General features: G+C 39.2%; 1 protein-coding gene across 1 annotated transcript in view; it reads left to right on the top strand.

The window, feature by feature from the left end:
* The window catches only part of LOC106552449 (cholesterol transporter ABCA5), a 59,771-nt gene that overhangs the window by 41,007 nt on the left and 6,482 nt on the right, over positions 1–12,282 (top strand). Inside the window, exons 28-37 of the mRNA XM_087710203.1 lie at positions 1,650–1,715; positions 2,986–3,077; positions 4,235–4,358; positions 7,639–7,756; positions 7,858–7,949; positions 8,854–9,029; positions 10,496–10,571; positions 10,667–10,761; positions 11,711–11,830; positions 11,944–12,093. Of these exons, the coding sequence (XP_087566329.1) occupies positions 1,650–1,715; positions 2,986–3,077; positions 4,235–4,358; positions 7,639–7,756; positions 7,858–7,949; positions 8,854–9,029; positions 10,496–10,571; positions 10,667–10,761; positions 11,711–11,830; positions 11,944–12,093 (1,109 nt within the window). The remainder of the gene's footprint in view (positions 1–1,649; positions 1,716–2,985; positions 3,078–4,234; positions 4,359–7,638; positions 7,757–7,857; positions 7,950–8,853; positions 9,030–10,495; positions 10,572–10,666; positions 10,762–11,710; positions 11,831–11,943; positions 12,094–12,282) is intronic.

Below are 12,282 nucleotides of genomic sequence, written 5' to 3' on the forward strand. Positions count from 1 at the left end.
TCAACTTTTTGTATTAATTTTTTTTTTGTATGTCAATTTCTTCTATTCATTTCAGAATTAAAACTTCTAAAACTTATGTAAAAAGGCAGGCACTAAAGATATCAAGGTATTGGGAGAGTGAATATAACTTGCATCCACAGTCCTTATCAAATTTTATTTTCATTTTAATGGTAGTCAAATTGATATCTGTAGTGCTATGGGTAAGAACAGCCTTGTGAGAATTTCCTATCATTCTCTCACATGCCCTTATCTTTTTAAGGGCTCTACCAAGTAAGACATGAGAGATGGACCTTTCAAACAATGTCCAATATTCAATTGACAAAGGAATAAGTTTATCAGTAAATGTATCCAGAAAAGGAACCAAAGAGTTATATAGCAGTCAAAGACTGTAGAGTTCCATGGCAGTTGAAGAACTCTGGTTTGGCATCAGGATTAAACAGTCTTGAACTTTCTGGAAAGAAATGGCCAATTAAAGACAGTTTCACAAAAAGCAGGACCAATGACCATGGCAAGATGAAGAGCTGGCAAACAGACCAGCTCTTCATAATTCTCTGAACAAGGAGAGGACTTGAGATCTCTCTCAAATGCTCTTACAACTCATGAGACTGCGATTTCTCCACGGGTCGCCCATGAGGCCAATGATGAAGGAAGACACGGACACGAGTTCCCTCGGGATGAGATGACCCAGAGCAGAGTCCGGGTGCCTCTTTTATTGAGTATACACAAAGAAAGGGTGGAGTTGCAAGGTCTATGTAGGCCAATCATGGTTATACAAGTCTATGGTATAGTAAATCATCGATTGCCACACAAACCTCTGATTCTACATAATGCCCAAAGTCAGCAGTAAATCTTTTACTGGCACACAAACCTCTGACCCCACATAATGCTCAAAGTCAGCAGGTAATCATCTACTGACACACAAACCTCTGACCCTACATAATGCTGAAAGTCAGCAGGTTGTGTTACTGACCTTATGGTATAGTAAATCATTACTGCTGTTGTAGTTCCGCATACGTGTTCCAGCATACCTATGCATGCCTGCACTTATGCTACAACATGAGACCATAAGGCAATGATCTTTGTCATGTTTAGAGCTCTGAGAATCAAGGGATTCTTGTTCAAACTATAGTTGGAGCCTTGAAATGGATACCAGGTTCACATGCTTCCTTTTCTAATCACTTTCAGAAATTGCTTGGTAATGTCTTTTCGGCTATTAGGAACTTTCCGATAGACAAGTTTTATAGCACTAATATCAGTGGAATTACATTCCACACTGCTTGTTTTGGAAAATGGTTGGGTTTGCTAAATAGAATTCCGAATCAAATCAAGAAAAGATTTGTCTATGGAAATTCTCAGTCATCCAGGTCATGGTTGTCCCAAAGATGCTTTTTCAAGAGGCAATTGGGCTTTCTGGTTTTTCTTCAGCTCAGAGCTGAAGAAGCTTCTTGGATGAGAAGCGAAATGTCTACAAAGAAAATTCAGTTGCCTCTTGAAAAAAAACACCTTTGGGACAAGAAATGATTTGCTGTTGAATTCCAAAATATGAATCATTGTTGAAACATAATAATAGGATTTTTTTAAAATTAATCATCTTCATCATCTGCCAAAAAAACCTGAAAAAATAATTGGGATAATTATTGTCTTGCTAGGAGACAAAGAAGATTGGCCAAGAAGTGGAAAGAAGTTCAGAAAGATTATTGGTTTCAATAGTAGCGGTAAGTATCCTATTTTTTCTTCACAATTCAGGAAATCTTATACATTTTAAGAATTTTTGTTACATATCATATTTTTCTTGTTTATACTCTGAATAGAATTATCAGATTCTTCATTCTATATTCTAAACTCATGCAACATGTGCAATATATTAACAAAAGCTCACATACTCCTTTTTAACAGAACAGCCGTGGCATGTGAAAGCTATCTAATTTGGTGAGCTCTGGATATAGTTACAGTCAAATATATCCTCATTTTGTGAACATATCCTAGAAATCAACTTACAGCATTATTATTATGATTTTTAGGAGCTGTGTTTCAAAGCAACCCATTGCCTCTTAAATGCCTCCTCTCAATTAATACACTTTGGGGAAAAAACTGGATCTCAGTTCAGGTCCAGCACAGGAACTACAACCTGTATGTGTACCCTTTATCCTAACCATACTCTTAATATTTAAACATTGTCCAACATTTTTAGCATTTTTTTTAAAAAATGGAAGTGCCCTATAAGTTTCCAAAATAAACAATAAATAGTTCTAGGTGCTCCATTCAGATAAGAATAAAAAAAATACAATGAAAGATAAAGATTTCCATCGGTTTATTAGCTTTCTTTTAATATATTATTATAAATTTTTTGGAAGAACATAAGAACATAACAAGTTTGGAGGCAAGGAATAAGATAATGAAGTACAAGAAAAAATGACAAAATTGAAATATCAGAAAACTAATATATTCTTTTTTGGTCTCAGTGTCTGCTCTCTAGAATATCTAATCACTTATTAGATTTGCCCCTACTTTGCTGACCTCCCAGAAAATATTCCACATCTCTCCAAGCATGAGAATCAGGAAGTTAGTGAAGCTTAATTGGTTTGTTTTGTTTGAGATTTTATTCTCTGTTACCTTTTTCTTAAAATTGTGATCATATATTGCATTTATAATTAGTTATATTGCTTAAATTTAAATTCTTCTTACTAATCAGAGTCACTTTGGTGAGAGGAAAGGCCATATCAGTATATGAAATAAAGTATATGACATAATATGAATATAAGAAATAAATGAAAAAAGCCTTTAATATTATAAGTTCTCTATTAAACCTTAAGATGAAAGTACTTTAACAGTGTTTAACAGTGTCAATATAGTATACATTATGAGAGTTCTGTTTTCTTTTTACCAGGAATCAGCAAGCAATTGTTTCCCCGATGCAATTACTTAAAATGTAATTTGGAGCAAAGCTGTGTTAATGTTGTTTTTTGTTTTTTCTCTTTCTTTTAGCCTTATTTGCAATGTATAATCTGGCTTTTTCTTCTGCGACATCTTGAGGTGAAGCATGGAGGCAAATCAATGAGAGCAGACCCTTTCTTCAGGCAAGTATTCTGCATTTTTCTTTTAAAAATGAGTATTGAAATTACTTTTTCAAAACAAAACTTGACAACAATAAGCTGCTTCTTTGAGAAAAAGAACACTTGTTGTAACTGAAGCTTTTTGTCTATAAAGACTATGAAATCCATATAGTCTGGTCTTGAATGTTCTCTTAAAGTAGCAGGATTTTTGGCTTTTTCAGAACTGTCTTTGCTAAGACTATTGATCCAGGAAAATCCATGCTTCTCAAAATGTTTTCATATATATATCCTTCCTCTTTGCATTTCCAAATTTACTCCGTCTTTTGTAAGTCCCTCATGGCATCCTATGCTTCTCCCACATTTCTGTTTATTGGATTATTTTTGTATCCAGCAGTTTGTTTCCTATTGTGACAAATGAATGTACAGACATTGGGATTTTATTATGCTGTTTCTCTACGAGGACTACCTCCTCATCCATTCTGTTGTTCTCTCAGCAGAATAGCCCTTGGTAATTATAAGAACATGGATTGGGCCACCCTTTATTATGGTATTTGCTTAGAGCATGAGTATGAAACACAATCATGAGAGCTGAGGTGGCGCAGTGGTTAGGGTGCAGTACTGCAGGCCACTTCAGCTGACTGTTATCTGCAGTTCAGCAGTTCTAATCTCACCGGCTCAAGGTTGACTCAGCCTTCCATCCTTCTGAGGTGGGTAAAATGAGGACCCAGACTGTGGGGGCGATATGCTGACTCTGTAAACCGCTTAGAGAGGGCTGAAAGCCCTATGAAGCGATATGTAAGTCTAACTGCTATTGCTATTGCTACAATCGTATCACATGATTTATTGCAATATTTTTTGCCTTTGCGAAGCTGAGATGGGCGTGGCCTGCAGGTGATACATCCAGCCTGCGGGCCACCAGTTTCACACCCCTGGCTTAGAGGGTTCCTTCCAAGAGCCAGGGTGAGGGAGAAACAACTATAGAATCCTTGCAATGAAGTGAGAAAATGCTTCCTAATGACAAAGTCCTTCACTTGAATGTACTATCATTTGGCAACAAGGATCTTAGGCTTTGGTCAATATGACCAAAGGATCAGACTTACTGTCTGGCGTACTAGATTGTACCTTTTTGCAGTCTATTTAGAAGTCCCACAAGCAGAGATTGAATAAGTTTTTCTATCCAGATCCTCTACGCGGCTCAAAGCCTGTAAATTCTTAGATGTATCACATGAAGACGATGGCGATGAAGATGTTATGGCTGAAAAGCTGAAAGTTAAAGAGATGATAACTTGCCAGGACTGTGAAGAGGTAAACGAGACTCTCTTAATCTTCCCATGCTAATGGCACTATGTATACAATAACACAGAAAGTTACAAAGGTGCTTTTTCAAGAGGCAACTGGACTTGTTGGTTTTTCCTTAAAGGCAAGACAGAAGCGGAACATCTTTAAGGAAAAATAAAAGAAAGTCCAGTTGCTTCTTAAAAAAACACATTTGGGGTAACCATGACCTGGATGACTGAGAATCTCCATAGACAATAACACAGAAATGAAATAATTGTCCATAGGCCATATTTGCAGTTATTAATACAAACATAAAGTATACTGGGAATTAATCCCTCCGGGGATCAGAGAAAGAAAGCTGTAGTAAAATCACAAAGGGATCTTTATCATTTACGTGATCTTCATGGGATTGATTATATCCCTGAACCAGCCATATTATTCCCCTCATTTTTAGTCCTGGGTACAGGAGTATGTAGAGAAATGTCAAATGGAACTAGCCTGAAATACCCTGCACCCATTTTCATTTTTACAATGTCCATTTCTCATAATAACAGAAAAGGCTTCAGACTATTCCTATTTTGGCTAATCATGCTGACTAAAAGAAATAATGACATTTGGAAGGAATTATTCTGCATCATATATACATGCTGATCAGGGGTGGGTTTCAACCGGTTCGCGGCGGTCCCTGCGAACCGGTTGGTTGCCGAACCTGGAAGTAAGTAACTTCCGGGAACGGCGAAGGGCCCACCCGCGCCCCCGCGCCCGCTCCTTACCCGGTTTTGACGAATTCTGCGCTTCCACGCATGTGTAGGACGCATACAGCGCCTGCACGATCCTCCAGGAGCAGCTGGAGCATCGCACAGACGCTAGTACGCATGCGTGCGCCACGTGTGTGCACCATGCATGTGCGTGCCACATGCGTGCGCGAGGACGCCGCCGGCCTCGTTCCAACCGAACCGGTTGGAACGGGGCGAGAAACCCACCCCTGATGCTGATACAGTGTTAATATATTTTTTATATGTTAATATTCCTGATACTCTCGCCCACAGTTCGGCGGAGACTCTGGCTGCTGCCTGGTACTCGGCGGCATAGGAGTCTCTCGACCGGATTGCGCCACTACGGCCCCTCCGGGTCAGCGGATCCCGGAGGCCTCCTTGGTTCACCGAGGAGCTCCGGGAAAAGAAGTGCCGGAGGAGACGCCTAGAGCACTTGTGGAGGTCCGATAAGTCCGAGTCGAACCGAGCACTCCTAACAACTTGCACCAAGGATTACATCAGGGCACTTAGGGCAGCAAAAAGATCTCATATTGCCACCTTGGTTGCGTCCGCTGAGTCCCGCCCAGCCGCCCTGTTTAGGATAACCCGTTCCCTCCTAAATAGGAGGGATACGGGGGAAACCTTGCAGGGTAGAGCTGAGGATTATGCCCAATTCTTAGCGGACAAAGTTGCTCGGTTTCGGTCGGACTTGGACTCCACCGCTGCAGATCCAGCCGGGACACAAGAGGATCACTTGGCAAACCATCTCTGGGTTGAGTTTCAGGATGTTGCCTCTGGGGATGTGGACAAGGCCATTCGAGCTGTGAGTGCCTCCACCTGTATTCTGGACCCGTGTCCCTCCTGGCTGGTTGCCAACAGCAGTGAGGTGACACGTGGCTGGATCCAGGCAGTCGTAACTGCCTCCCTTCGGGAGGGGCACTTCCCCGCCGCACTTAAAACGGCGGTGGTGAGACCCCTCCTGAAGAAACCATCCTTGGATCCAGCCATTTTAAATAACTACCGTCCTGTCTCCAACCTTCCCTTTGTTGGGAAGGTTGTTGAGAAGGTGGTGGCCTTCCAGCTTCAACGGGCCTTGGAGGAAGCTAGCTACCTTGACCCCTTCCAGTCCGGCTTCAGACCCGGTTACAGCACAGAAACCGCTTTGGTCGCATTGACCGATGATCTCTGGAGGGCCAGAGATGGAGGCCATGCGTCCATCCTGGTTCTCCTTGACCTCTCGGCGGCTTTCGATACCATCGACCATGGTATCCTTCTGCGACGACTGCGGGAGGTGGGGGTGGGAGGCACTGTTTTGCAGTGGTTCTCCTCCTACCTCTCGGACAGGTCACAGTCGGTGTTGGTCGGGGGGCAGAGATCGTCCCTGAGGCCCCTAAAATATGGGGTGCCGCAGGGTTCGGTCTTATCCCCCCTACTATTTAACATATACATGAAACCGCTGGGCGAGATCATTCGGAGGCACGGGATAAAATACCATCAATATGCGGACGATACGCAATTGTATCTGTCCGCCCCGTGCCAACTCAATGAAGCGGTGGACGTGATGAGCCAGGGGCTTGAGGCTGTTAAGAACTGGATGAGCGCTAACAAACTGGTACTCAACCCGGACAAGACCGAGTGGCTGTTGTGTTTCCCTCCCAACAATTTGGCTAATGTTCCATCTATCAGGCTGGGGGGTCAAATTTTATACCCCTCAGATAGGGTTCGTAACTTAGGAGTCCTCCTGGATACACAGCTGACTCTCGACCATCATCTGTCGGCTGTGACCAGGGGGGCATTTGCCCAGGTTCGCCTGGTCCACCAGTTACGACCCTACCTGAATCGGGAGGCTCTCACAACAGTCACTCGAGCCCTTGTGATCTCTAGGCTGGAATACTGCAATGTGCTCTACATGGGGCTGCCCTTGAAGTGCATCCGGCGGCTGCAGTTAGTTCAGAATGCGGCCGCACGAGTGATAGTGGGCGCACCGCGGTTCGCCCACATAACACCCATCCTCCGCGAGCTGCACTGGCTACCTGTTGATCTCCGGGTGCGCTTCAGGGTCCTGTTGACCATCTTTAAAGCCCTTCATGGTAGTGGATCTGAGTACTTGAGAGACCGCCTTCTGCCGATTACCTCCCTCCGACCGATAAGATCGCACAGACTGGGCCTCCTCCGAATCCCATCCGCCAGTCAATGTCGACTGGCGACTACACGGAGGAGAGCCTTTTCTGTTGCAGCTCCGACCCTGTGGAACGATCTCCCCGTCGAGATACGCACCCTCACCACCGTCCAGGCCTTCCGCGCAGCCCTTAAGACCTGGCTATCCCAACAGGCCTGGGGATAAGTCTCTAATTTGCCCCACCCGAGTGTTGAATGTTGAATGCAAGTTGTGTTTTTATTACTTTATTTATTTTGTTCACATATTGTTTGTTTTGAATTGCACCCCTTCCCTAATGATTGTAAGCCGCCCTGAGTCCCCTCAGGGAAAAGGGCGGCCTATAAATCCAAATAAAATACCAAAATACCAAAATACCAAATTTTTTGTTCTTTAGAAACCTGCAGTATTGGTCATCAGCTTACATAAAGAATATAATGGAAAGACTGATTTCCTTCTTGGAAGAAAAATGAAAAAAATGGCAACGAACTATCTTTCACTTTGTGTTAAGAAAGGTTACTTTTAAATTATTTACTACATAATTACTTTGTCAAAAATGAAACAATTAACTTGTCGAAAAAAATCAGGTTTCTCCCTTTTTTTGCTTCTTTTTTAGGAGAAGTTCTTGGAATTTTAGGCCCCAATGGAGCTGGGAAAAGTACATTGATTAATATTATAGCAGGAGAAGTTGAACCAACTTCAGGCCAAGTATATAATTTTGATCAAATCTTTGTATCCATTCTTTCTGACTAGTTTTGCTTATTAATCGCTATTGAGGTCCCATCCACAAGATTCACAGTACTTTCGAGGCAAACGAAATGTATATTTCTTATTGAAATATATGCCTTTCAGCATTGTTAATGACAAAATATCAGTTGAAATACATATTTTATTTCTAACTAGCAAAAAACTACCTAAACCTCATATGGATAACCAAATATTTATATCTTCAAAGCTATGCCAACTGATGGGACCCAGGCAGCATTGTTCAGAGAGCCTGTTCTCTGGAATTATTTCCCCTACCCCCTCCCACCGGGGGGGGGGGGGGCTCTGAGTTGCCCTGATTCTGCTGCATTATAGAGCTGCCTCTTTTTCTAGGCCTGCTTTAGGGATATATGGTAATTTTACTAATGTGTTTTGTATATGAACTAGTACCTTCTTTGTGTTGCATTGAATGTGTTTTTAACTTTTACACTACCCAGAGCCATAATGAATCAGAGGGCCTATACATTTGATTTATAGTTCCATCAGTAACATAGAAAAGATCCCTGCAGTTGACAATATTTGAGCATTTGGATTCATCCTCTGTGTGACTACATGCACAGATTTGATGCACTCTATTAATCCCAGCAAACAATAGAATATGGGAATGGACATAAGCAATTAAATGAATTAATTTTATAAACAATAAAGAATGAAGACTATTGGAAAATAAATTCCTGGATAAATTCTTATAGTCATTAGAATACATTTTTTGATAAAATAAAATAAAAATGAATTTTGTCTCATATATTTATTTAACATTAAGATTTTAGTGAATTCAACTTTTCACAACCTCCTTTGACTGGAAACACTATGAAGAAATACTGAGAAGAGATTCTTGTATCCGCAGGTGCTGATGGGAGATTATTGTTTAGGTGAAAATATCGTGGATAATTCCATGAAATACATGGGGTACTGTCCACAGACAAACCCACTTTGGCCTAATATTACATTACAAGAACATTTTGAAATTTATGGAGCAATCAAAGGAATGAGTCCTAGTGACAGGATCGAAGTCATAAAATGGTAAGAATCACGTATTTAATTTTTGTATACATTAATTGTATTTTCTCTTATTGTGCAATCACACAATTTTGTTGAAGATACTGATTGTATTAATATTTTATAAATGCTATAAAGATTCTAATATAATTGACTGTTTATTTACATTTGGCATTTTTGTTTTCTTATTTATTTATTACCTACTGTTTCACCAAAGAATGACTTTATTTTTTTTAAAAAGATGGCACATTTCAAATTTTATATTTATTATTTTATATTTATTTATTGGGAATAGCTCAGCTGCATATAGTTTAATACAAACTTCAGTTGCATATAGTTCAAAATCAACATGAAAGAACCATGGTGGCGCAGTGGTTAGAGTGCAGTACTGCCAGCTGCTTCTGCTGACTGCTGGCTGCCAGCAGTCTGTTCAAATCTCACCAGATTCAAAGTTGACTCAGCCTTCCATCCATCTAAGTCTATTGCTATTTATGCAACAGATTAATGCAAGTCAAGGTGCCTGCACATACCATTAGTTTATTATATTATTACCAAAAAAATCGCAGTTTCTTCATTCTTGTACATACATTTAATAATTTTCTTTGAACAAAAGCATTTTAATAGTTACTTGTGTATCCAACCATCATATTTATAATTCCACTAATTATTATGAAACTTTATATTTTATATTTAAGTTCAATAAAATACCAGGTTCTTCATCACGTTTGATGAAAATACATATATAAATCTTGTTGATCTAATCCTGCCTTTAGATTTAATACCAGCCAAAATGAGCAGAAAACTTTGCTACCAACATTCTGCAGTTTCCTGCTGAAGTTTTCAAAAGTGAAGTCATCAAAAAATGGGTTATAGTTATTGCTGGTGTAAAGTATTTGGAAACAGCGCTGCATGATAATTTTTAAAAAAGTATATATAGGTAATCATGTCTGATATTTATCATACTTGATGAGAGATTGAAAACATATTACTCTGGCTTCTATGCTAGCAAAAAATGAAAACTTATGCATTTCAGCTATAAGGTTGGGTGGCCCCATACCTCTGGACTGTACAAAACAGTGATACTTCTCAAAACCTATTACTATTGGCCTTAAGAAAAAAAAACTCGTGTTCATTTATTTTTCTTGGTATTCTCCCAATTTCTCTTTATAGATATGTTGATGGTTGAGATGAAATTTTTTTCATTCTCAACTTTCTTGTTGAACTATGTTTTGTTATCACTGGTTTTTATTAATGCTTACATTTATTATATTTATTATATTATTTTTATGTTGTTAATTATTTGGGAAAGTTTTATGTCCTAAAGTGGGGGTTGAAAATATTTTAATTAAATATGATGTGCTGAGTCTATCCTACTTTCCCCTATTTTCTATGCTTTTATGAGTCAGACTGCTGTTTCTTAAATGTGAAAATTTTTAACACTTTATTAATACTCTTCTTTCAAGACTACAAAATGTACTTGTTTTCTACAGTTTTTCCAAAGCACTTGACCTTAAGGAACATCTACAAAAGAGAGTCAAAAAACTTGGTGCAGGAGTCAAACGAAAGGTATTTTCTATTTTTTAAAAACGATGGTGCAAGTTCTGTTATATAAAATAGCAAATGGACAGCAAAATAATCACTTCTAATTCTTTATTTTTCAGTTATGCTTTGCGTTAAGTATGTTTGGTAATCCCCATATCACTCTATTAGATGAGCCATCCACTGGTATGGACCCTATAGCCATACAGCACATGTGGTAAGTAGCCTCCCATAGTACTGGAAGGAAATATCATGTTGCTTTCTGTGTAATTTAAGTTGTAATTAACATAAGTGTTTCATAAAGCCTATTATCCTCCTTTCACTATCAAAATCATGGCTTTCTAAGCTCTTATTTCAATAATCAAGAGAGAAATTTCAACTGTTATTCAAGGATTTATCAAAGTTTAAATCTTGTAGATGTTTAACAAAACTTTCAGGGAAAGAAAAGAGATCAGTATTGAGGAGAATAGAAAGTTCACAGATTGAAAAAAAACTAGAAAACAGAATGGAATGGAATAAAAAAGGAAATTGAGGGTGATAATAGTATTAATAGATGAAAAAAGGAGGAAGAGAAATAAGAATAGTTTTCTCCTAAATGAGTGAATAGATCATTTCTTGGTTCATATACAGAGTTTTAAAAAATGTTCTCAAACAGACTTATAGGCCTGTAATGGCAAACCTATGGCACGCGTGCCAGAGTTGGCATGCATGCCAGAGGTGGCACCTGTGCCAGAGGTGGCATGCAGAGCCCTCTGTGTGGGCACATGCACTATCGCCAGCAGCTTTTCTGAGTTCCGTAGTGCGCATGTGCACCGATCAACTGCTCTCTTCCGGGTTCTGGTGCTTCAGCGCATGCACAGACACTCCAGTTTTGGCACTCGGTGCCGAAAAGGTTAATCTTCACTGGTATAGGCCCTCCATAGAAATCATCAAGGATTATTATATATGTGTCCATCTATTTCATAGGTAGGTCTATCATTCTAGATGGTGCAGAAAACCAAACGTTTAGTACTGACTTTTGCCTTTCCTTGGAGGCCAAGTTTGTGAAAGTGCTAGGAGATTATTTTACATCATTACACATGACTATGTTGTTTAAAATCAGACCGTTTAGAGGCTTAGTTAAGGAACCTATACTTCTTTGTTGAGTTGTGCATTATATTGTATAGGAAAGCAATCCGAGCAGCCTTTAAAAGTAAAGAGAGAGCGGCTATTCTGGCAACACATTATATGGCAGAAGCAGAGGCAATTTGTGATCGTGTGGCTGTCTTGGTATCTGGAAAGTTAAGGTATTTCCTTAGCATCTTATTTTTTTCTTCTTAAAAAAATGAAACTTAAAACATGATTGTGAACATTGAATTCATTATCTATCTATTTCATCTTTTCCCCATCTAACAAATAGGTACATTGGAACAGTTCAACATCTCAAGACTAAATTTGGCAGGGGATATTTTTTAGAAATGAAATTAAAAGAAACACCAGAATCACAGCAGAAGGAATACCTTCAAAGGAAGATTTTGAGCATTTTTCCAAATGCAAATTGTCTGAAAAGGTAAACGTTAATGGGTTGATTCTAGATTTGATCATGTGTAGTCTTATAATTAAGCCTATTGAAATCTGAATTATTTAAAGGCAAAATAGTGCTTTTGATCACATAAGGAACTTACCTAACATCTTTCATAAATCAAACTTTTTGATTTATGATTTTTCCAAGGTTTTCCCATAAACAATGGTTATTATT

The sequence above is a fragment of the Thamnophis sirtalis genome, unplaced genomic scaffold (genome assembly GCF_051295495.1).
Source record: "Thamnophis sirtalis isolate CommonGarterSnake01/CBP01778 unplaced genomic scaffold, rThaSir2_p1.2 scaffold_3, whole genome shotgun sequence".
NCBI classification, from domain to species: Eukaryota; Metazoa; Chordata; class Lepidosauria; order Squamata; family Natricidae; genus Thamnophis; species Thamnophis sirtalis.